General features: G+C 40.3%; 2 protein-coding genes across 2 annotated transcripts in view; one reads left to right on the forward strand and one right to left on the reverse strand.

Annotated features, from left to right (window-relative positions):
- Positions 1 to 604: 604 nt before the first annotated feature.
- Positions 605 to 3,008, reverse strand: SOWAHC (sosondowah ankyrin repeat domain family member C). Its single transcript, XM_054592181.1, has one exon. It carries the CDS (start codon positions 2,957 to 2,959, stop codon positions 1,310 to 1,312), a length of 1,650 nt encoding a protein of 549 aa, XP_054448156.1. The 5' UTR covers positions 2,960 to 3,008; the 3' UTR covers positions 605 to 1,309.
- Positions 3,009 to 3,479: 471 nt separating this feature from the next.
- SEPTIN10 (septin 10) overlaps positions 3,480 to 24,928 on the forward strand; it is a 58,076-nt gene continuing 36,627 nt past the window's right edge. The window contains exons 1-2 of the mRNA XM_054592008.1: positions 3,480 to 3,643; positions 23,947 to 24,012. Coding sequence (XP_054447983.1) covers positions 3,617 to 3,643; positions 23,947 to 24,012 — 93 coding nt within the window. The 5' untranslated portion in view covers positions 3,480 to 3,616. The remainder of the gene's footprint in view (positions 3,644 to 23,946; positions 24,013 to 24,928) is intronic.

Here is a 24,928-nt window from a genome sequence, read left to right on the forward strand (position 1 = left end):
TGAACAGTATTTGTCATTTAATTCAATAGCTAATGGCATTTAAATACAGAAATAGTACCATCTCTTCTCTTTTCTCTTTTATAAAGTGCTATTTTTAACTGGGTAGATTTACTATCCAGCTTTTCAATAACTTGACTATACATCTATAAGATTCAAGGAAACAATAAAAAATTGAAAGGATTTAGTATTTTAAATATTGGCAAAGTACTCCTACAAAGCATAGAAACTATGAGCATGTTTTATTAGTAAAACAAAAAGTGTATCTCCAGTGAGTTATTAAGCTTAGTTAATGATTACTTCACAGAAGCAGAAGTTCACTAACATTTATGCCAATTTTTGCTAATCATCTAAACCAGAACAGTTTTTCTAGGCAATTCAACTCTAAGCACCACCAAATAGGGTCACGTCAAATAGAGCCAATGGCTATATAACTCCAGAATAAAAACTTCAGCAAATTTAGATTTTTAGAATAGCGAAACTAGATAGTGAGAATCAGAACCAAAGGAAACATTTTTATTTTACTTAGAAGTACCATAGATTATTGAAGATGTTTTCTTTAAATGAAAATCTGTGTAGTTAATAATATACCTTAATACTGAGTGCAGTGGTACGAGATAGTTAAGAGGAAAACATACTACAGATTTACGCAAAAGCGAGTGTTGCCTAATTTTTGAGTTGTGATTAAATCTGAAATTACTTTTTAAAAAATAATTAAACACTTCTTATAATACAAATAGGATACCAACAGGATCCCCATTTTTATTCACATCATTCTCTAATTAGTATTTTTGCATTTCAACTCTTACCTAACCTTCTGTAGTATCTTAAAAAGCAAATGCAATTAATAAAACTACAGGGCAGTATGTAGCTTTGTTCACACTTAAATACTAATTTTCATTATAATTTGCATTTCTTGTTGTTTTTGGAATAGTAACTACTTTCAAAAACATATACACAAAAGTGCAATATTCCTTACTTTGCATGGCATCCAATAATGGTTAAATCAAAGAAAGCCTCAGTCATCAATTCTGTACCCCAATTTTAGATATATTTTTAGTCCTCATAAACGGGGACTCCAGGGCAGAGGGTTGGCATGGGGAAAAGAGGCATGGGGAAAAGTTAAGGTTTGATGAACCACTTGGAAAAACGACTTCATCCCAAATACTAGGGGGAAATGTTTCAGACCCATTCCAACCCCCCAAGTAAGAATGCATAATTTAGCCTAAGTCTTTTCTAGTCTCACCTGCTTACACCCAAGATTCTATTTCGCAAGACAAATAAAACTTATAATTTTCTAAAAAATATATTTTTACCCAAAAACATTGGACTTCGGTCTCAATTTGAACGAGGGTAGGTGGCCTTTAAGAGACCGATCCTCTTCTTCCTGCTCCCCTTCCTCCAGTGGCTGCTCCGGGTCTCTGAAAGAGGGTGTGGTGTGTATGATCTGGGTTCGAAAGTGGATTTTGTTGAGTCTAGGTTTTATTCGCCCACTAGAGCTTCCTGCAGCTTTGCGACCTGGGTCCTTTCCTTTGCCTCCAGTCCATCCCTCAGCCAGGTGGTGGTGGTGGTGGTGGTGGTGGTGGTGGTGGTGGTGGTGGTGGTGGTGAGGATCTCCTCCATCCTCCAGGACATGCGAGAGTTTGTAGGTGATGAGGTGCGAAGGGAGCACCTTTGAAAACCTCCAGCGCCCACCCGCGCTGCCCACGGCGCTCTCCCCGTCGTCTTCGTCCAGGGCTCCCACTAGGTTCTTGATTTCCTCGGCGATGCTCTGACTCAGGTACTGCGAGGCCTTTTTCCCACTGTAGTCCCTGACGTCCACATCTGCGTCGTAGGCCCCCACCAGCAACTTCACCACCTCCACGTGCCCATGCATGGCTGCCAAGTGCAGGGCAGTGTAGCCTCCACTTGTGCGGGCGTTGATGTTCACTGGCAGCTGGTGTTTGTTGGCGAAGTTGACTAGCATGGCCAGGAGCTCCTGCCGGCCGTGCTTGGCGGCCCAGTGCAAGCAAGTGAAGCCGGTGATGAAGTCCCGCTTAGCCAGCAGGCCGGGCTCACAGGTGAGCAACGTTTCTAGGCTGTCCCACTTGCACTCCGAGGCCGAGAGCATCCAGGCGTGTTCCAAAGGGTCCAGCGTCACCGAGCCCCCGCTGCTGCTCTCCTCCTCTGCCAACGACGAAGCAACGGAAGTGCTGTCCGAGTCGGCCCCGCCTTTGCCGCGTCCTCCCCCAGAGAAACCCCCGGCGCTGCTGCCCCAAGTACAGACGCTCCTCTTCAGCTGCGGGGAGCTGCCCATCACAAGATCCCGGAGGTTCTGGCGAGTAGACCTCGGGATGGTGGTCCCCCCAGAAGAACTTCCCCCTTCCGCCTCCTCGCACCCGTGGGGCTGCGCCTCCAGGTCCTCGCTGGTCGCGAGGGTCGGTCCCCGGGCCACAGGCTGAGCGCCGCGCCGCGAGTTCCTCCTACGGGCCCCGCCGTTTAGGGGCGGCCCGCTCTGGCTGTCGTCCGTCAAGCTGGTCGGCCCAAGAGCGGCAGCGGAGAGCTCCCCATCGCCGGGCTCGCAGACCGGGCCCGGGGAGGGCGCCACCGGCGACGCCACCTCGGGGCAGAGGCCACTCTCCTGGCCCTTCGCCGGGCCGTTGGTCCTCTCTAGGGCGCCGCCGCGGGACTCAGCCTCTGTGCTCGCCGAGACGCGGGGCAGGTCCCGGCGGGGGACGGCCTTGGGCGACGGTGGGCTTTCACAAAACTTTCTCTTGAGGTGCACATACTTGGAACCGTCGTCGGGGTCGGTTCTCACGGTGGCCACGGCGTTGACCAGTTCCTTGAAGCGGGCGCGCTGCTCCGGCTCGCTGCCCAGGACGCCCGAGAAGTGCTGCACCAGCTCCGAGCGCCGGACCCGGCCCCCGCGGTCCGCGAGGAAGCGCAGCACCGCCTCGGGGCCGAGCTCTGCCGGGCCCTCCATCCGCAGTCACGCGGCTCGTTTAGCGGCTGGCAGGCGGGCGCTTCAACCTGGCCCCATCGCGACCCGCTCCCAGGTGCGGTGTCCTTCGGCTCCAAGTCGTCAGTCTACAGCAGGAGACACCGCCACCACTCCCCAAGGCCGCGCCCAGCGCAAACACGCCCCCGGCGGCCCCGCCCCGCCCCTTTCCGGTCCCCGCGCCAGCCGCAATCTCGGCTCCAGTCAGCCGCCCGCGAGGACTGGCCCCCACGCACCGCCCACTTCCGGCCCTTGCACCCGCAGGAGTAACCGCTCCCTCGACCACATGTCAGCTGGCTGAACAGTGCCAGCCGCATTATTTTCGCGTCGTCTTCCTCACGTTGCCAGTGTCCTCTAGTCACCTTCCCCCTTCAAGCCCCGTGAAACGTAGAGCACATTCCTGTGAGAGCTTTACTCGCGCCCGCGTCGTGGAGGCCGTCAGGTTTAGCCCCGCCCTTCCACCAGACGGTGGAGGCCGGCCCTTCGAATTGCACCGCCTACGGCCCGCGCCTTGAGCGCCGGGCGCGTTTAAACCCTCCCCAGCCCACTGGCTCCCGCCGTTGGAATCTACTGCTCGGGGCTTGGCTGAGACCACCGTTCCGCTGGCCCTCAGCCCGCTTCGCTCAGCTCCCCCCCGAAACCATGACCTCTGAGGAGGCGCGGCACCTGGTGAGTCCGGGCAACCTTTCCCCACGGCTTGACTCCCAGGATCTCCGCCCTGTCCTTCCCGGGGTCCCAACGTAACTTCCTCCCTCTGGAGCTCAAGCTGGCCGTGGGTCCCGGCTGCGTCCGGCCCCGGCGGCGGCGTTGGTGGGGACCCGCCCTCCACGATCCTCACGGGCTCCGCGGCCAGTCGGTTAGACGAAGGGGTGCAGGGACCCTCTCCTGCTGTCCGCGGGGCATTGGCGGGTGGCGCGCAGGATGCCCCTCAGCTCTCTCCGCCCGGCGGGAGCGACGGGCGTGGCTTCCCATCTTGGCTAAGAGTTAAATCTGAAACAGTGATCGTGGGTCCATCGTTTTTATAACGGTTTTGGACGCACAAAGCCGACTAATACAACAGTAGTGATCTTTTACAGTTGTCCACCTTTCCCTGACTCTACTCGCTGAGGTCCCGCTGGTTCACTCCCTTGATTAACCCAACTGTGCGCTCGTCCACGACGTTCCCTAGTTAAGATTTGCGCCTCCTCCTCCCAGCCCCTCCTGTTTTTCTTTTTGTTTTTTGTTTTCTTTTTGTTTTTGTTTTTGTTTTTTTAATTTGTTTTTTGCCGTGGCACTCTAGTGCATTAAAATAACATGTGTGACTTATTCGTCCGGTGTTTTATGCCTTTCAAGTGAGCTTTATATTTCTCATTTGATAGTAAGCTTGCGTTTCTGAAAATGTGGTCACAATTCTAACATTAGTCTCTTTCACATTTTGGGTATACGTTGAGTTTTTCAGAGGTTACAGGTTGTGGGGCCGATGGAATGTGTCTCTGTGAATACTTGTCATTTAAATTTTTTGTTTTAATTTCTAATACTATAAATATCAGTGATAGTAATCCATGCAAACAAGACCTCTTTGGGGTCCTGAGATCAAAAAGTCTGAGAACTGGTCTAAACAATCTCCTGAGTTAGTTTCTGTTGTAGGAACAGATTTCAGATTGTAGCCTGAGAGGTTAGGTGATGTATCCAAAGTTATACAGCCAGTTTCTTTGATAGAACTTGGACAGCCCTGATTCAGCTCAGGTCTCTTTCTACTCTGTGATATATTTAGAGAAGTCTCAGTTTTTCTATCAAGACTGCCTTGTTAGAGTTGATGTGTTTGTGTGCATGGGTGGGTGAGGAAAATGTGTTTTTATAAACTTCAGTTCGTAATGTTGCCAGTGGAAGTGGGACTCTTTCACCAGCTGGGAAGAAAGCATTTCATGGATGCACACACTGGAGATTGTGGTGTGGCAATATTTGGGTGGAAATAGAAGACTGCCCCTGGCCCTGACCCACATGGCTCAGTTGCTTGGAGCATCTCCCCCAAACTGAAAGATTGAGGGTTCCTTTCCAGTTGGGGCACATGCCAGGGTTGTAAATTAAATCCCTAGTCTGGGCATGTACAATCCCCTGTTCGGGTGTGTATGGGAAGCAACTGATTGATGTTTCTCTCGTGCATGGATGTTTCATTCTCTCCCTTCCTCTTTCTCTAAAAAAGCAGTGAAAGAAATTTCCTTTGGTGAGAATTAAAAACAAAAACAAAAAAACAAAAAACTGCCCATGTGTGTGTGCCCTCTCTGTCAGTCCTGGCATGGAAAAAGTCCAACCGTGTCTTCAGCAAGACCGAAACAAAGGCCAGTGTCCAGAGTTTCAGTTTCATTTAAAGCTTAATCCGTTGGAGCCCACAGCAACTGCTAAGTGATCTCAGTCCCAGTCTAGGTAATTGAGTGCTATTCCCTGCTGCACGTCTGTACCCAGTCTCCTGCTTGGAACTTGCATTTGGATTCCTCACGGGTGACACCCTGCGCAGCTGCTAAACCCACATATTTGAACTGATGGGACCAGTGCATGTTTCCAGATGAGAGAGACAGAGAATGTGTCTTTATTAAACTGGGTTATATTATCTCAGGCTTGGGACTGACCAGGCACTTTTTTAAGATAACCAATCAACTTCCCAAGTTTTCCTGGGCTTCTGATTGTTCCACTCCCTTGCCAGCTGATCCCTTTCCCAGGTTAGACAGACAGACCTCTATGGTCCAATACCTTCCCTATTGTACATATGCTTACCTCCCCTGCTGTATTCCCACCCCCAATCAGGTATTAGCAGTGCTTCTCCTGGGGAGATTTCCTGTCAGCTCCATCTTGGTGGCAATTTCCTGGAGTGTGTGAATGAGTCTGTAAATGCTGTAGATTCCTGGTGAAGCAAGCAGGCTTATACTCCGTGGTTGATTTTGCTTATTAATGTCTAATTGCCTTTGTTTCCTTCACTTATTAATAACTAGTTACCTACCTACAGTAACAATAATAATCTTCAGAATTAAACTTGGCTGAAGAGACCACTTCATTTAATTGGTGTTGGATTTCTTGTCAATTGCTGCACTTATTTTGCAATGAGGCAAAATATAGTAATAAGGCTACCTTTATTTCTAATTTAACTTTTCTTGTTGAGATCATTGTAGAGTCACATGCAGTAGAGATCCCTATACCCTTTCTTCCGTTTTCTTCAATAATAAAATTTGCAAAACCATAGTACAACATAAGACCACAACCAGGACATTGACATTGATATTGTGAAGATAGAGAAGTTTCCAACACTGAAATGATCCTTTTTATACTCATTCCCACTTCATTTCCACCTGACCTCCTTAACCTCCAACAACCACTAACTTGTTCTTCATTTATATACTTTTGTCATTTCATGACTGTTATATAATAGAATCACACACTACTTAACATTTTGGGATTGGATTTTTTTTCTCCCAGCAAAATTCTCTGGAGATTCTTCAGGTTGTTTCATGAAATCATGAGTTTGTTCCTTTTAATTGCTGAGTAGTATTCCATTGTATGGATGTACCAAACTTTGAGGGACATCTAGGTGGTTTCCATTGTTGGGCTATTATGAATGAAACTCCTAGAGACACATGCACAGTAATACATAATATAACATAATGAACATATAAGTCTTCAGTTCTTGGGGATAAATTCCCAGCAGTACAGTTGCTCAGTCACATGGTAGCTGGATAAAGATTTATAAGAAACTGCTAAACTGTTTCCCAGGGTTTTTGCACATTTCCCATGCCCACCAGTAATGTATGAGAGATTGGGTTCTCCCCATCCTTACCAGCATTTGGAGTTCCTATTTTTTATTTTGATAGATATATAGTGATTTATTGTGGTTTTGCTTGTGTTTGTTTCTATAATAGCTAATGATGTTAAACATCCTTTCATGGGTTTATTTGCCATCTAAATATGCTCTTCAGTGAAATGTCTTTGCCCATTTTCCAAATGGATTTTTAAAAATTGTTGGTTTTAGTGGGTGTTTTTAAAAAAGATTTTTATTTATTTATTTTTAGAGAGGGGAAGGGAGGAAGATAGGGAGAGAAACATCAATGTGTGGTTGCCTCTCGTGCTCCCCCAACTGGAGACCTGGCCCGCAACCCAGGCATGTGCCCTAGACTGGGAATCGAACCAGTGACCCTTCGATTTTCACACTGGCGCCCAGTCCACTGAGCCACACCAGCCAGGGCTAGAGGGCTTTATTTTAAAAAATATATTCTAAATACTAACCCATCCTTGATAAGGGATTTGCAAATGTTTTCTCTGTGGGTTTTTTTTTTTTTTTTCATCTTCTTAATAGAGCCTTTTGCAGAGCAAAATTTTTTAATTTTATAAAATCCTTTTTAAAAAATTTTACCTCCTATAGATTGTGCATTTGTCAAGTCTAAGAATCCTTTGCCTAACCGTAGATCCCAAAAGTATTCTCTTATGTTTTTCTTCTAAAGAGAATAAAAGTATTCTCTTATGTTTTTCTTCTAAAGAGAATAAAAGTATTCTCTTATGTTTTCCAGTCTATGTTTTGATTCATTTTGAATTAATTTTTATATAAGCTGTGAGACTTAGGTCAACTGTGTTTTATTGTTTTTTTGTTTTTGGCATAGGGATGCTCCAGCATCATTTGTCAAAAAGGCTGTCTGTCTGCTTTTGAATTCCTTTGATACTTTTGTCAAAAATCAGTTTAGCATATTTTTGTGGACCTGTTTCTGGGTTTTCTATTAGCACAGCCTTGATTCCTGTCACTAAATAATAAGTTTTGAAATACAGTAGAATGATTCCTCTCACGTTATTTATTTTTTAAAATTTGTTTTTGCCTTTCTAGTTCCTTCGCCTTTAATTATAAATTTTAGATTAGTCTTCTTTATATCACAAAGAATTTTGCTGGGATTTTTATAGGAATTACATTAAATCTGTATATCAATTTAGGGAGAATTGATATCTACTACTTTCAGTCTTCCAAATTATGAACACATTATTTCTCCCCATTTCTTCATATTTGATTTCTTTTATCAGCGTTATTCAGTAGACAAGTCCTACATATGTTGTGCTACATTTACAATAGTTCCCCCATTTTCCCAGTATATACATTCCAAGATCCCAATTAGATTTCTCAAACTGTGGGTACCCTATATGTGTTATGTTTTTCTTCTTATACATATAGCCTTTCCACTTAAAAGGAAATCATTTTACAGCTTCTCTTTGGCATATCCAGATTTCCAGCATTACTACTCGAGCTTTGGGACCATTACGGTGTAAAATAAGGGTTATTGAACACAAGCACTGCAATACTGTTGATCTTATAACTGAGAAATTACTAAGTTAGTAACAGATGGATAGCTTATACATAGTGCGGATACACTGGCCAAAAGGATGATTTGCAGCCTAAACAGGATGGAGCAGGGTGGTGTGAGATTTTGTAATTTTACTCAAAACAGTATGCAATATAAAACTTAAAAATTATTTCTGGAATATTCCGTTTGAAATTTTCACACTGGTCGATCATGGCAACTGAAACCATGGAGCAAAACCATGAATAAGGGGGGACTATTGTAGACGTATTTCATTTTATTTTTAGCAATTGTAAACTTTATCTGTACACTCGATCTTAAAATAACATGAAATGCCTTTCAATTGTATTTACCAATCATGAAAATAACAGCTTTAAAATTTGTCTTTAATGTATATATTTTTTAAGTTTTTTTAAAGACTTATTTATTTACTTTTAGACAAAGAGGAAAGGAGGGGGAGAGAGCGAGAGAAACAACAATGTGTGATTGCCTCTTATGAGCCCCCTACTGGGGACCTGGCCTGCAACCCAGGCATGTGCCCTGACTGGGAACCGAACCTGCGACCCTTCGGTTTGCAGGCCAGCGCTCAATCCACTAAGCCACACCAGCCAAACTTGTATATATATTTAAAGTAAAGGGAACTTCAGGCATTTTTAACTTCTTTGGACATATTTTTACTTTTTTAGTGGTCTAGTAACCTCTGAAGATCTTTGCAAATCTTAAAGTACTCAATATATATTTTATGTGGGTTTGTAATTGAATACTACCAAATGCTAAAGTATATTTACTATGGCAAGTATTGTAGCGGTTGCATTATTACATATATCCTCCCAACCCCATGAGCTGAGTACTATTTCCATTTTAGGGGGAATGAGGATTATTTTTTTCAAACTTTGTTGAACAACTCTCTCTTGTTTTGTTCATGATGTCATTGTACCTCCTTGCCCCAAGCCCTCATCCCTGGCTTTGGCAGTTACTTAGTGTACCAGCAGTTTGCTTCTTTTGCCGCCTATAAGCAGTTTATTCTAACAGCCTTCTTTAAGCCATACATTTATATCGCTGTTGTTAACGAAGAAAACAGAGGTTCGGCCACCTGCCACTTCGAAAGCCAAACCTGGGAGGCAGGTGATGGTAAAAAAGGAAAGAGGTTTATTCAGGTGCTGTCCAACCAGGGAGAATGGTAGACTCTGGTCTTAAAAGACCACCTGCTCAGCAAGACCAAGACAAAGAGCTCCGTCTAAGAACCTCCCCTTGCCGCCACCCAGCCAATGAAGGAAACTTCTTGGGGAGTCGCCTGGGCACCCTGGGCAGACTGTCTACCAGTAAAAGTGTCATGTTCTCTTCTTTATTGTGACATAGGTCACTGAGATTAGGGGCTCTCTCTTTTAGGAGAAGATAGGCTGCTTGTCATATAGCAACAGAATCTGTTGTATAGAAAAGGACTATAATTTACATTTTCCATATAACACTGAGGGGCCAAAAGAACCTAATACTGATTTGTAATTGGAACAACTGGAGAAATATTTTAATCTCATTTTTCTTTTTTTTCTTTACTTTTTTTAAAATATGCAAATCATGTTTATTCTATTACAGTTGTCTCAGTTTTTCCCCCTCTACCCTCCTCCACCCATCCCACCCCCACCCCCAGCTCCCACAGTCAATTCCTGCTCTGTCATCCATATCCGTGGATCATTCATACATCTTCTTTGTCCAGTCCCTTCCCCTTCTTTCCCCCATTGTCCTCTTTCCTCATCCCCTGTGTACTTTCAATCTGCTCCATGTTTCCATGCCTGTGGTTGATTTTGTTTGTTAGTTTATTTTGTTGAATGGAGTCCACTTGTAGGTGAGATCATATGGTATTTGCCTTTTACCAACTGGCTTATTTCACTTACCCTAATATTCTCCAGTTCCATCTATGTTGTTGCAAAAGGTAGGAGTTCCATCTCTCTCTTTCTTTTTTTCTTTCTTTCTTTCTTAAATGAAGATTGATTTTATTTTTTTTAATGTCAAAGTTAATTATAAAATATTAAAAAATTTAAAACCATTATAAAGCCAACATGACACCACACAAATAATGAATTAGATCAATGAAATATAATGAGCATTCTAGAAACAAACATATGTATCTGTCTAACAATATAATATATGGTTAAGTTGATATTTCAAATGAATGGGTAAAATAAGGCTTATTCAACAAATAAGGTGCATGGACCACTATTACTTGAAATAAAACAAATATAGAGTCCTATTTCACACATTATACAAGAAATATTCAGGTAAGTTAAAAATCAATATGTAGAATCTAAGGAGTTTTAGAAGAAAATAGAACTAATATTGTTCATGACCTGAAGTAAAATATTCAACCCCAGACGCTATAAAGTAAATATTGACAATATGACTATATTAAACATTTAAGACTATATAATAATATACATATTAAAAAAGTTAAAGGACAAGGATTAGAATGGGAAAGTATTTGCAAAACATCTAAAACATGGTTAATAGGGTTATTTTGTTTGTATGTTTGTTTTTAGGGAAAAAGGTTCTACAAACCTTTAATTGATAAATGGATAAAGAATACCAAAAAGTCACTTAAAGCTTTTTTAAAAATAATAGAAACAGGCAAGAAATATACAAAAACAGGTTTACTTTCAACAAATAGTAAAGGAACAATTAAAATAACATCATTGTCACAATCAGACTAATGAGTGTTAAAAATATTGGTAATATCAAGTATTGGCAACTTTACTTTGAAAAGAACTAGGTATTCATAGAAACTTTTTCTTTATCTTAAAGCAGTCCCTTTAGCATATTTTGCAGTGCTGGTTTGGTGGAGGTGTATTCTTTTAGCCTTATTTTGTCTGGGAAACTCATTTCACCTTCCATTTTAATTGAGAGCCTTGCTCAGTAGAGCAGTCTTGGTTGCAGACCTTTGCTTTTCATTACTTGGAATATTTCTTGCCACTCCCTTCTGGCTTGCACTGTTTCTGTTGAGAAGTCAGCTGCTAGCCGTCTCAGGGCTCCCTGATATGTTACCACCTGTTTCTCCCTTGCTTGCTTTAGGATTCTCTGTTTGTTTTTGATATTTGCTATTTTACTGATGATGTGTCTTAGAGTGGGCCTCATTGGGTTCCTCTTGAGTGGGACCCTCTGTGCTTCCTGGACTTGTGTGACTTCTCTCCCCAAATTTGGGAAGTTTTCCATCATGACTTTTTCAAACAGGTTCTCTATCTCTTCCTCCTCCTCTTCTCCTTCTGGTATCCCTATTATATGGATATTATTACGTTTCAGGTTGTCCTGCACTTCCCTAAATGCCTCTTCATTCTTTTTGAGTCTTTTTTCCATTTTCTTGCTCTTTCTGGGAACTATTTTCTATCTTGTCCTGCAGCTTGCTGATTTGATCCTCGGCTTCATCTAGCCCAGTTTTGATTCCTTCTACTGTGTTCTTCAATTCAGAAATGGTATTTTTCATTTCCTCTTCTCTTTTATCGATAGTTTCTGTGTCCCTTTTCATGCTGATACAGTTTGCAGTAAGTTTCTCATAGTTTCCCTGTAGTTTTTTGTAATTCTCTCTGAACTCACTGCTCACTGAGTTCATTGAGCTTCCTTAGAACCATTGTTTGGAACTCAATATCTGAGAGTTTACTTGCCTCTATTTCATTTAGTTCTTTTTCTAGGGATTCCTCCTTTCCCTTCGAGTGGGGCGTATTTCTTTGTCTTCCCATTATTTGTGAGACTCTTCTCTCTTGCTTCTGTTTCTTAAGTTGATCTGTCTTGATTTCCTGACTTTGTGGCATGAACTTCCATGGTTGGAGACTGCTGTTTTTACTTTCTGGATCTGCCTCTGATGATGTCAGTTGTCGTCCTTGTCTGACCTTAGGCAGTCCTTTTGAGACTTCCAGTAATCTGCTGTTTGTGGCTTTTTCCTTCAGCTGTTAATCTAGTCACACTGTACTCTGCGGGCCACCTTAGACAGCTCAGGGTGGGGTGGAGTCCCTCCTGGAGGTGGGGTTATTGGGTCCTCTCAGGCTGCTGCTGTATGGGGGAGGAGTCCGCATTGGGGTTCTGCCGGCTACTCTCTCAGTTCTCTCCCAAAAGCCTCTGTCTCCAGTCTCTCCTCAAGTGTCTCCAGACGTCTCTGCACCCCCTTTAGCCAGGGATCTACTGTCTGTGGCTGCCACTCTGCACTCAGCAGCCAGCTTAGACAGTACATGGCGGGGCGGAATCCTGCATGGGGGTGGGGCTATTGGGTCCTTTGACACCGGTGCCCTTCAGAGGGATTTGGTTTCTGCCTGAGCAAGATGGGTGCTGCCACATGGAGGATGCGTCAGCACCGAGATCCTGCTGGCTTCTCTCTCAGTTCTTCCCACAAAGCCTCCATTCCCAGTCCCTCCCCAGGGTCTCCAGCCCACTCTGTCCCCGCCTCCACCGGACACCACGGTAAGTGGCTGCAAATAAAAATTTATGTGTTGGTCCTTTGAACAGTTCTTTGCGTCTCCAGCCGCATGTCTCTGGCAGAGAGCAACCCTGCCGCTTTGCGCGGCTGGCTGTCTTCTGTGTACTTTTTGGCTCTTGTGTTATGGGCTAGAGATCCCCACTTTTGGTTTAGACCCCACTCTTCTCAGGGGGATCCAACTGGCCGTTTCAATATCCTTCTGTTGCTGCCTGTGGGCACCCCACCTGCCTTTTCAAGTCTGTACCGCATTCCTTACCAGTTACATTATGCTAAGCTGATTCTTCTGTCTTCGAGGTTACAAAGCTCCTCTCTCGCTATTGTTCAGTTGTTTGTTCCAGGTGATTTCTCCACAATTTAGCTGTAATTCCAGGTTGGTCCTGGGAGGAGGTCAGTGTGACATCCACTTACTTCTCTGCCATCTTGAAAATCTCATTTAATCTCATTTTTCATTTGCATATTTTGCTCTACATTTTTATTGCTGTTTATAAAATAATGCGTACATTGTCTTAATCATTTTGTTTATCCTCAGATAGTTCAAGTTTTTTGTTAGCTACTACTTTATGATGTATTGATTACTTTTAGTTATAAAATTTTGTTATATCTTTATAAATTAACTTTTTTATTGAGGTATAATATATGTACAGTGAAATTTAATCTTTTTTTAAAAGATTTTATTTAATTTTATAGAGAAGGGAAGGGAGGGAGAGAAATGTCGATGTGCAAGTGGTACGTCGATCTGTTGCTCCTCACATGTCCCCAACTGGGGCTTGGGCCCACAACCCAAGCATGTGCCCTGATTGGGAATCAAATCAGCAACCGTTTGGTTCACAGGCCAGCACTCAGTCCATTGAGCCACATCAGCCAGGGCAAAATTTACTTTTTTTAGTATATAGTTTCATGAGGTTTGGTGAGTGTATACAGTTGTATGGCCACAATTACAAACATGTAGAGCAGTTCCATCAGCCTCCCTCCCCAAACTTCTTTGTTGTCTTCCTCCTACTGACAATTACTGATCAGTTTTGTGTTCCTTTATTGTTTTGCCTTTACCAGAATTTTATCTGTATAGAATTTTATAGCCTTTGAGCTGGCTTCCTTAGCTAAGATGCTTTTGAGATTCATCCATGTTGCTGCATGTTTCTTTTTATTGATTAATATTTCATTGTATATATGTGACACAATTTAGTTTGTACATCCTTTCTCCAGTTGAAGAACATTTGGGCTGTTTGTAGTTTTTAAGAGTTTTGAATGAAGTTACTGTATACATTCACATACAGGTTTTTCTGTGAATATGTTTTCATTTCACTTGGGTTGATATCTAGGAGTAGGATTACTGACTGTGTATAACTTAAGAAAATGCCAAACTCTTTTGCACATGTTTGTACCAATTTGCAATCCCAGCAGTAATGACTGATAGTTCTTGTCTGCATTCTTGACAGTATCGTCAGTTTTTAAAAAAAAAATAATTCTGATATATATTTAGTGATATATCATGATACAATTTTCATTTATCTAATGATTAATACTATTGAGCATCTTTTCATGTATCCTTGTGAAGTTTCTGTTCAAATCTTTTCTCATCTTAAAAATTGAGTTATTGTCTAATTATTATTGAGTTATACAAGTTTTTAAAAATATATGTATCATACTTGTTTAAGTCCTTTATTAGGTAAATGATTTACAAGTATTTTATACAAGAATGTGTCTTGGTTTTTTCTCTTAACAGTGTGCTTTGAAGAGCAGAAGTTTTTTAGTTTAGTTTTTTAGTTTAGTTAGTTTAGTTTAGTCCAATTTATCATCTTTTTTTCTTACGGATCATGCTTTTGGTGCTATAGCTAAGGAATCTTTGCCTAATGTAAGGCCACAAAGACTTTTTATACCATTTCTTCTAGAAGTTTTAGGGCTGTCATTCATTTAGCTTATTTTTGTTTATGGTGCAAGATATGAAGGTATGAATCAAGGTTCTTTTTTTTGCATATAGGAGTCCAGTCCAGTTGTTAAGGCACCATTTTTTTCAAAAGAGAATATCCTTTTTCTATTAAATTGCATTTGCACCTTGTTGAAAAATCCCTCCCCACCCCCACCATGTTAACTGCTCTGGATCACATTGCTCTTTTTCCTGGAGGCATGGTAGTTGATGACCTTTTATTGCCACTTCTAGATCATTCTTCTCTCCTGTATTCCCAATTTTGACTCTCACATAGCTATCACACTATACACTCACCACCTTTCTTTTTTCAGAGTCATCTCTGAAATCCCACCTCCTCCTAAGCTTTATGGTCTTGCCACAGGCCCTCTGTAGTTATTTAACATTAGACCCATTGTAATTCTAGGTGATTTTAGTATCCACATAGATTATCCTTTCAGTACTCTGTCTTTGAATTTTTTACACAAAATATTTTGTGTTCCCTTTCCTGCTAGCCTCTCATTGTAGTGCATACCTTGACCTTGTTTTTACCCAACAAATGCCACTTCTCCTAATCTTAGTTTCAGGCATTCCACTCTGACCACACCTCCTTCCCTGCCTGTTTACTCCATCATGTACTCCAAGTCCCACAATTCTTTAACCTAATCTGTTGGTCCTACTAGCTTTCCCTTTTCCTCCATATCTTTCATGCCCTCTTTTCCTTTGTTGCCCGTTATTTAAGTCTGTCTTGTAACATGTATAATTAATTTCTTGCATGTTTCAGTTTTCTCTCTTGCTTCATCATTTTCCCCTCGCAGAAGTTCACATACATTTAAACTGTCTGCGGATTCTAGTCTTACGCCCTCACAGCTGAATATGATGGAGGAAAATGATGCTGAGTGGTTTCACTGTACTAAACTCAAGAGGCTGCCTAAAAATTGTACTCCTTCATTCACCCTCTCATTCTTCTAGATCAAGGGTTATCAAACATTTAAAGGGTCAAATAATAAGTATTTTCAACTTTGTGAGTAATAAGATCTTTGTCTCAACTAAGTAATGCTGTTGTGTTCTGAAAGCATCCACACATGATATAAAAAGGAATGGTACTGGGGCATTCTTCTTTCCTCCCTAAAAGACTTTTTTTTTTTAACCTGTCTTCCAGAACTCCACACTATTCTAGATTTCTTTCACCCTCCTTCTCAGTTATTAGGGCTGATGGCTCCTCAATTCTCCAACCTTTAAATATTGGAGTCCCCCCAGGGACCTGTTCTGTGATCCCTCCTCTCTTCTGAATACCTTCAGCCCCAGGTTCGTTTCATCTCATCCCACAGCATTAAGTACCAGCCATATATTGATGACTTCAGAATTGTTTTCTTCAGTCCAGATATCTCTGCACTCTCAACTTGTTCGTCTAACTACTCATTGCCTTCACTAAAGTATCTAATAGGTATTTCCAGTTTAACATGTTCCAAAAAGAGAATCTGTTCTTTCCCAATCTGCTTCCGTCAACAGTCGTCCCAGTTCCAGTAAATGGAAGCTCCCTCCTCCTTATTGCTCAAAATGAAAACTTTGAAATCATTCTCCATTTTTCCTCACATCCCGCATTGGGCCTTCAGCAAGTTCTATTCGTTTTACCCTCAAGGTAGATCCAGAATTTGACCACATCTTACCTCTTCCATCACTAATGTTCTGGCATGATCTCTTTCCTGTATTAATGTGGTAGTGCCTTAACTAGTCTTGTTTCTGCCTTGCCATTCTTCAGTCTGCTTTCAACATTTAGCAAATCTTTTAGTACAAAGAGAAATCATTTCCCTCTTATACAAAGCACCTTCAAAGCCAAGTCCTTATAGTAAGGCACAAGAACCCTGAATTATCTGGCACTGCATTTCTCTTTGGCCGCTCTGCCTCTCTCTCTCTGCTCCAGCTGCTTGTTCTCCCTGCTGTTCCTCAAACACATCACACACCTGCCTCAGGATCTCTGCCATTGTTAGTTCCCTCTACCTGGAATGTTCTTCCTCCAGACATCCTTTTAATCAGCTCTGCGCCTTTAACCCCTCAGGTCTTTTCGGTTAGACTTCCCTAACCACCCTGTTTAAAATGGCACCCCTCATGCCATCTCCACATTTCCTGTCCTTTCCTTCCTTCTTTTTAATTATTCTCTATTACTATTCTCTATTCTCTTATTATTCTCTAATACCGTATCATAGCATATGCTTCTCTTTGTCTTTTGCCTCTCTTTCCCTAACTCGAGTGGAAGCTCCATAATGGCATGATTCTTTTCTATTTTGTGAAGTTACACATTCCCAGGGCCCAGTACAGTTTCCTAGACCATAGTAGGTATTCAATATATATCTGTTGAATAAATACATTTTTATAGATATTTGAGGGAGATATATTATTTTTCTACTTTAGTATTTGTTAAATTCATGTAAGTGATAATATTAATGGGAATCAAGAAGAAAAGGAAATAGTCTACTCCCTGAAGAATCAGACTTTGTATATGCTCCCTCATATCCATAAATCATTTTTACTTGTAACCATGGTATCAATAGTCTTATATTCTTATTTTACCACTTAATATCACAGCATATCAATTCTCTTTATTTTCATAATTATTGCTTATAATTTTAGTAGTAATATTCTCCATAGTTAATATTTCATATTGACTCAGTATATGCAACTTTTTTCTTCCTTTGAAAATTTATCTCACATAAAATGAAAATGGAAATTTGTCTGACATGTTGTATATTCTCACTTTGAAAGTAGAATGATACCTCTTATAATGCAGGCTATTACCAGTAATATAATATTAACTATGTTCAGTCTAAAAAATCAGCGTGACTGGCTTGGTGAGTTGGGCTCAATTTTTAGTTTTCTTATCAATGTGGAAGAATTCATGTCTATGGAATCAGTGGAAACTTCAATAGTAATGGGAATTACCACTGTGTTTGTGTTTAATAATCATGTAAAAATTACCCAGATTAATTACACACTTGACTAAAGGTTCAGGTTATTAGGTAGGAAATCTTTGAGGGATCTGAGGTGCTCATAGGAACCTTAAACTCAGTATTTCTAAAATTTCATCAGACCTGTGCTGATTTATCTCATATAGTGTTTCCTGCCTCACAGTTACTTTAAGACACTTGAAGGGCACCTGTGGCCTCACTGTAAGGCAGAGTGCATGCCCAGCCCCATTGCCTACAGTGTTTCCTGCCTCACAGTTACTTTAAGACACTTGAAGGGCACCTGTGGCCTCACTGTAAGGCAGAGTGCATGCCCAGCCCCATTGCCTACTTTGGCCTCACTTCATCTCTCCTGTTCTTGGACTTGAACTAAAGCCTCCTTAGGCTGAAACAATAGTGAGCTAATTGCAGTTTTCCAACATGAAACGTGCTCTTTCTTTCAGGAATTCTAGCCATCTACTTTTCATTTAAATAAGCCTTGAGATTTAGTTCTAAGAGGTTTTTGCATATCAGCCAGGTTCAATTTTGTTTTCTTTCCTTAATCTACCTTGTCCATACATGTAGTTTTCATGACTCATTCTTCATTCCTCATCCTTTCATACACTTTTTCCTCACTGCTTGCTCAGTGGTATACAGTCATAAAATCTGAGTTGAAAGAGACCTTAGAAACATTATGTTTTGTTTTCCACTCAGTGCAGGAATCAATTCTACAGTGTGCCCAGTGACAATTACTATGTCAATTGTTTGAACCCTCCTTACCCATGACCAGCAGCTGAATCCTTCACAAGGCAGCCCATTCCACTCTTGTTAATTCTAGTCTTTAATTTCTATTCATTGTGTCAAATCTGGTCCATTCATGGGTCCTAGCTTTTCTCTTGAGAGATTCATTTCCAAAAGACCAACTCTAGATGTTTGGCTCTACTTTGCTGTTCATGGATGGTTCAATAGGCTAGCAAAGTTGGGAAGTTGGAATCCCTTAATTCACACATTACTAGAATGTAATTTTTAGAAGGCTTAAAAATTTACATGTAAAATGTGAAGTCATAAAACAACATGGAAACCATTTAGGTGCATTTTTTAAACCTCAGTGTGTGGAAGAATCTTCTGTACATTAAGGAAGAAACCATAAAGGAAAAGATTGATGGGTTGGACTCCGAAAATTGAAAAGATCAGTGACAAAACAGAGAAGAGATTTGCAGTACACATGACAAGCTTAGAGTTATATCCAAAAGTTCCTAGAGAAACTAAAAAGGAATACCCTGATAGACCAGTCAGGGGAAAACATGAACTGGTGAAAACATACTATGTACTTTTTAGGCCTGAATAAAATTTTCAAAATACCAGAAGGCAAATTAACGTGTCAATTTTTGCCCATCAAATTGACAACACTTAAAAATTGTTAATACCCTGTATTAAAGACTATATAATGAAATGGACACTTTTTTAATATACCAGTTTTGGAAACATAAGCAGAAACAGCCTTTGTGAGGATCAGTTTGGCAATATGTTCATACCTTCACCACTATTACATTCTAGGAACTTTTCATGAGGAAATTAACAGATGTACAAAATAACTAATGCTTATACAGATGTGTCCCTTTGGATCCTCTGGGAAGTAGATGCTGAATATTTAGGAGTGTTAGGGATTGATTCAGGGTGGAAGATGGGAGGAGAGGTATACCCCTGAAAGAGAAAGGGGGAGAAAGCAGGACTAGAGAGCAAAAACCTCCAGGCTTTGATGCAGATTTTGACCTGCTGTGAAAGGAAAGGATGGAAGCAGAATTGGGCAGAGAGCGCCTCAGAGTTCTTGCATACCTGGCAAAGTCTGGGCCAACACAGTGGATTGCTTTGCCTGCTTGTTAGTTTTGCCTTCTTAGGGCAGAAGGGGACCAGGCCCTGACACTCTTACTGCACTGGGTCCTCGGCTAGGAGCTGCCTGGGCAGAGGATGGTTTTGGATGAGTACTCTGCAGACCCCGAAGGCTCTGCAGCTGAAGTCTGTCAGCTAACTGCATTCCTCATAGCCAAAGGGCAAGTTCTTGCTGGAAGGTAGATCTGCATGGTCTAAGTGGAGGACCTTTTTGGCTGCTACAGCAGAGATATTCATTGTGGTGTTATTAAAGCGATACAGTTAGAAATGGTATTTTTTTCTATAATAAACATGAAATACTTCTAATTAAGGGGGGAAAGTAATTTCAAAATAAGCTTGCATTTCTATTTTAAGTAACCATGTAATACTGTAAGCTTTTGTTAAGCTTGAAACCCCTAACTCTTTGAACAACTATCAAGAATTTTCTTGTCTTGATATTTTGAGAGTGAATATTGGACTTTTAGTTATCATTCAGCTTTTGTATTTATTGGAGATGATAGGAAAATTGAGGGAAAATTGATGTATTGATGGGACTTGGACTACCCTAAACTGTGTTAGACTGAGACTGCCCTGGCAGGGCATGAACACAGGAGGCCAGTGTGTTGCTTTGCCTTATATTACCAAGTCTTACTGATTTTAATTGATTCCTTTTTCCTGGGTTGTAATTAGAATCCACTTCTAGAATCATCCTCTGCATAATTTGAACAAGGTAATATTACTACTTATTTTTAGGAAAATTTTAGGTCAGCACTATTAACTTAATTTTAAAGTTTCCTTAACCTGAAGATTTAATGAAATTATTTTTAAAGAGAAAGTCTGTGGAATCTTTCAAAATATTGTTTTAAGCCAAAGAACCATGTCCTCTCAAAAACCATTAAAGAGACCCAAAGTTGCTTCTATTTCTTGGATTAACTTTGTAAAGATAAAAATTGTGGGAGAGTGAAGTTAAAATGAAGCTATTTTTAAAGTCAAGTTAGAATTCTCAGAATTCTGTTCCTCCAAGGCTCATTGTTGTACCTTGAGTCTATAGGGCAGTTTCTAGGGAAGGTTTCCAAGTAGGGTTAGAAAAGTTATCTAGGGTCCTGTTGTGAAAGGATCACCAAATGTTTTCCCATTAATTGGCTGGTAGGAAAAAGGTCATCTAATATCTGTCTCCCAAAGGACCCCAGGACAAATTCTGTGGTACCTTTGTTATATTACCCATACTCTCCAAACTGAAATGTTGAAGAAGGCAGAAAACCTGATTTTCCTCCAGCTACCCCAGAATGTTACAGCAGTTTTTTCTATGATTCATTATATACTACAGCTTTAGGAAATGAATAAATTTGTATTAGACTTTGCCAGGAGTTACAGCTACTGTTTAATATTTTTTCCTTTTAGGTAGTAAGCGTATATAGATTTAAATATATGTGTGTTTCTATATGTATTCTGCACATACGTATTTAAAATAAAAAATATAGGAAAGGCAAACTATGTGACTGTGTAGTCAAGTGTAGTGATTTTGTTAGTCTTCCTTGTGCCTTGGAATGAAATTATGATTGCTTGGTAGGAGTTTGTGTTTCTATGAGATAAGTTCTTAAGGTCAAGTGTCATACCTTACTCCTCCCAAGACCCCAGTATCCAGCATAGTGATTTGCACATAGTAAGTAGGTAGCCAGTGGTAAAGCAGACTGGAATTCCACTTCCAGGTTTGTTTGTTTTTTAAATGCGGGGTTCATCACTAGAGGGACTGGGACAACTCTTGTCTCTTACTATTTTACCTTCAATAATGTCCTGTTAATTTATTAAAAATTGTTTTCATTCTAAAATTTGTTTTGGAAATTTAACTAGTCAAATAGTGGCAGTGGGAAAAATATTATAAATAGTTTATGTGACTCATTCTTAGTTCCTGATCAAATATTTATCCACAAAGATTCTAAGTAGGCTTTTTGGTACATATTCAGAAACATAGGAAATGAGTAAACAAAATCAGATATTTGATAAGAACTTACATAAATGACAGAAATGTAACCCAGGTTTTATTAGTCAAAGTTTAATGACAAATGAGGTACAAAACCTATTTTTATTTTTTCTAAGTAAATTTTACTTACCAACCAAACTGTTTACTGAGCAGCATTTTACAAAAATCTAGTCATATGCTATCCACTATATTAAAAACCACTTTTTTACCTTAATTTTTAAAAATTTAATTTTAGCTAAAGTTCTACAGTTGATAGGTGGACATAATACAACCTTCAGTTAATTAGATGTGTGGCATCTACTTTCACCACTGATGTGAGCAAGTACCGTGTTACATGAAGAAGTAAACCTGAGCATGGAATGTTTATCTAACGCAAGGCTCTGCACAGGGCCCCTACACGGATACTTTCCAGGGCACTTCCTTGCCTTTACCACAAGCCAGACTCTTTAGGTGGATACTTCAAACCTCCTCAGTCAGTTCCTGGTCTGAAGTGCCCACGATCTGTTTCTCAACCGCCTTTCTAACTTGGCAGCAGCAGACCAATGAACACTTTTTTTCTTACCAAACTCTTACAACCAGTATTTGCTTTCTCCAGATACTAACTTCTCTCTCCCTTCTGGGGATCATGGATGTTTTCTACCTTAGGTGCCACCTCATCTGATGCTGTACCACCTTCCTGAATCATTCAGTATCATTCTCTTCTTACAAGCTGCTCTGGCCATTAATTGTCTCCTCCTTCTCCAAATCTCTGTAACAACCACTGCTCTTTTCTAGTCACTCTCACCTTTCTGTTCTGGCATGTAGGAGAGGGACATGATCTACTGCTTGGGTGCCACACAGTGACTGGAGGGAAAGGGCTTATTACAATGGCAGGGAACTGGCTGGAGGGAATAAGGTGAAGTATACGTATAGTTAAAAACAAAACCTTAGGCCAATCTGATGTGCTTTGTATCATTATAGACTTCTTTTTAAATTGTGTACTTTTTATATATAGGGCCATCTTCCAACTAATAAGAAGCATTTCATGTTGGAACAATGTGTTCAGTCAGCTACTCAGGATATGGAAACGCTGAATGTGTAGTGGTTACTTAACAAGTCTAGATTACCCAGATGTAGGAGAGGAAGGTTGGTTTTAGCATCTGTAAAATCCAGTCATAAAGTACCTGTGTGTCTCTGTGGGATTGCATTCATTCCTTGGGGCAGGGGAATGGAGGGATGGTATGGGGGAGTGAGGTGCAGAAACACCACTCCCTTGCTACAGTGGTAAGATTCTCCCTTTCATAGGTCATTGTAATTAAAGCCCAAGGGACTGCTTAAATAAAGATAGGACTTCCCTACATACTGTAGTATACAGAACAGAATGCTAGACTATAGAAGCCGTGAAGTACATCTGGGTACTGGTGAAACAGTCTCCAGGATAGATTAAGCAAACAAACAAACAAACAAACAAAAAACAATACAGAGCAATAGGTGCTTCCCATAGTTAAAGGAGACCTGCATATTTGTGTATGTTTCTGCATGCATGGTCTGTCCCTGGAAGGGGACATGAGTCTGGTGGCCTCTCAGGAGCAGAACTGCTGAGGCACTCAAAGGTAGGAAGGGAGTATATTGTGCACTGTGTTCTCATTGGCATTGTTTGCATGTTTCCTTACCACATCCACATTAATGTTACTTTTAAAAGTGCAAACATTTCCTCAGTGTCTTGTGCTGCAGTCAGAAGTAGTAGTGCCTTCTGAGGCAGCATTGGAAATTCACACAGCTTCTCTCACATCTCTCTTCCCACACTCCTGACTGTTGCAAGCACAGTGAATATTTATTTGGTTTACAACTTGGGACAGGAGAAAGAAGAGCTTTGCAGTCAGATCAGACATATGTCCACAACTTACTGGGATGAGTTTCTTAACCTTTCTGAATCCTAGTTTTCTCATGTACATCATGGGAATGTATAGCTAGATCTGTTGCAAGGCTTAAATAAGAAAATGTAATGAGCTAGCATAGTGACGGGCATATAAGAAGAGTTTTATAAATGAAAATTATTTCTGTTTTAATTGGATAACTAAGGGACGTGTTCACATTTTAAAATCCTTACTTTTTCAACTATACTGAAATTTTCCCTGGCATGGTACAGTGCAATATACCAAATTTTGAGTGCCAGTTAGCTCCTAGAGTATTTTTTTAAGTGAAATAGCTTATTTTCCTTTTTTACTCCCATAAAGTCTTTCAAATAAAAGTAATGTTCTTTGTCTTCCTGTATGAAAGTGGACATTTACTATTTAAATAATTTTTGTGTATATGGATAAATGTATTAATGTATATTATATATTTAATTTATATATGAGTATTATTTACTTATGCAGATATCTGTCTAGCAAGAAAAGTTTTAAACATGAATCAGTTGTGTAGATTACAAGTCAAAATTTGGTAATAATGACAATATTAGAATTCCTTTTTAATATAAATATATTATTTAGATACAGTTTTTTTAGCAATATGTATTTTCTTTTAATTTTTCCAGCTCTTTCAGTCTCACATGGAAACAAAATCTTGTATGTCCTCCCAAGTATCTGATGATGAAAAGAGAGTGAGTATATCTTTTAAATAGATCCATGTTGTACTCCAGATGCCCCTATGATTTATTTAAAGGTAAACTATTCACAGACCAGAAAGACTTTTGTTTGTACTTACCTTGAATGTGAATTAACTTTTACCTTGATTCAAGTTAAAAATTAATGATGGATTGAATAATTTTCATGTATCCAATGTCTCTATCCTACTTGGCATTAAGGAAATTAAAATTCAAACTGAGGACTAGCACTGCGTTTGTGGGGCATACTTGCAGAACTTGGTGGATGTGGAGAACTCTTTTAATTCTCTAGTGTATAGGAAGTTGCTTGAAGGCCCTGTTAGATGCCATCCTGAATACAAGATCAGACCTTAATGTTCCCAGGGTCTTAAATGCGCCTGTATAGGAGGAATGTGTTTTGGTAATTCATATTAAAATTTATATTTAAAAAGAGATAATTTAATTTGGTGAGTTATCAGTTTTGTTTTTTTTTTAAGAAAATTTAAAAAATAAGCATGGGTAATTCAATAAGATTAAATAATTTCCTTTAGTCCTGTGCTTCAGTTAAATCTCCCTGTATTTTCCTCTCTTCTTCCACACGTGACGGTCCCCACACTTTTGATAAACCATAATTAGACCACCAAACTGCCATCTTTTTCATTCTTTTCTCTCATTGGTAATAATAGTATATGTCATCACCTTGAAGACTTTTGAATTACTCCTAATCTGCCTTCTGACATGTTACTTTGCTAAAATTACTGAAACAGTTACTAGTAATCTTTTAATGCTTACTCCTTATTTTCTCTGGACCCTCTTCAAATAAATTATGGTGACCTATCTCATAATTTTGAAAATCTTTTGTTTTCATGACATTTAGAGCCAGAAGGGTTTCTACAGTCATTTAATTCAACTTTTGCACTTGCTTATTAGATAA

The sequence above is a fragment of the Pteronotus mesoamericanus genome, unplaced genomic scaffold, assembly GCF_021234165.1.
Source record: "Pteronotus mesoamericanus isolate MK-2021 breed Mesoamerican mustached bat unplaced genomic scaffold, CSHL_Meso_final scaffold_31, whole genome shotgun sequence".
Taxonomy (NCBI): domain Eukaryota; kingdom Metazoa; phylum Chordata; class Mammalia; order Chiroptera; family Mormoopidae; genus Pteronotus; species Pteronotus mesoamericanus.

Coding starts and splice junctions, on each gene's coding strand:
- SOWAHC (XM_054592181.1), bottom strand. CDS start 2,959: ATGGAGGGCCCGGCAGAGCTCGGCCCCGAGGCGGTGCTGCGCTTCCTC.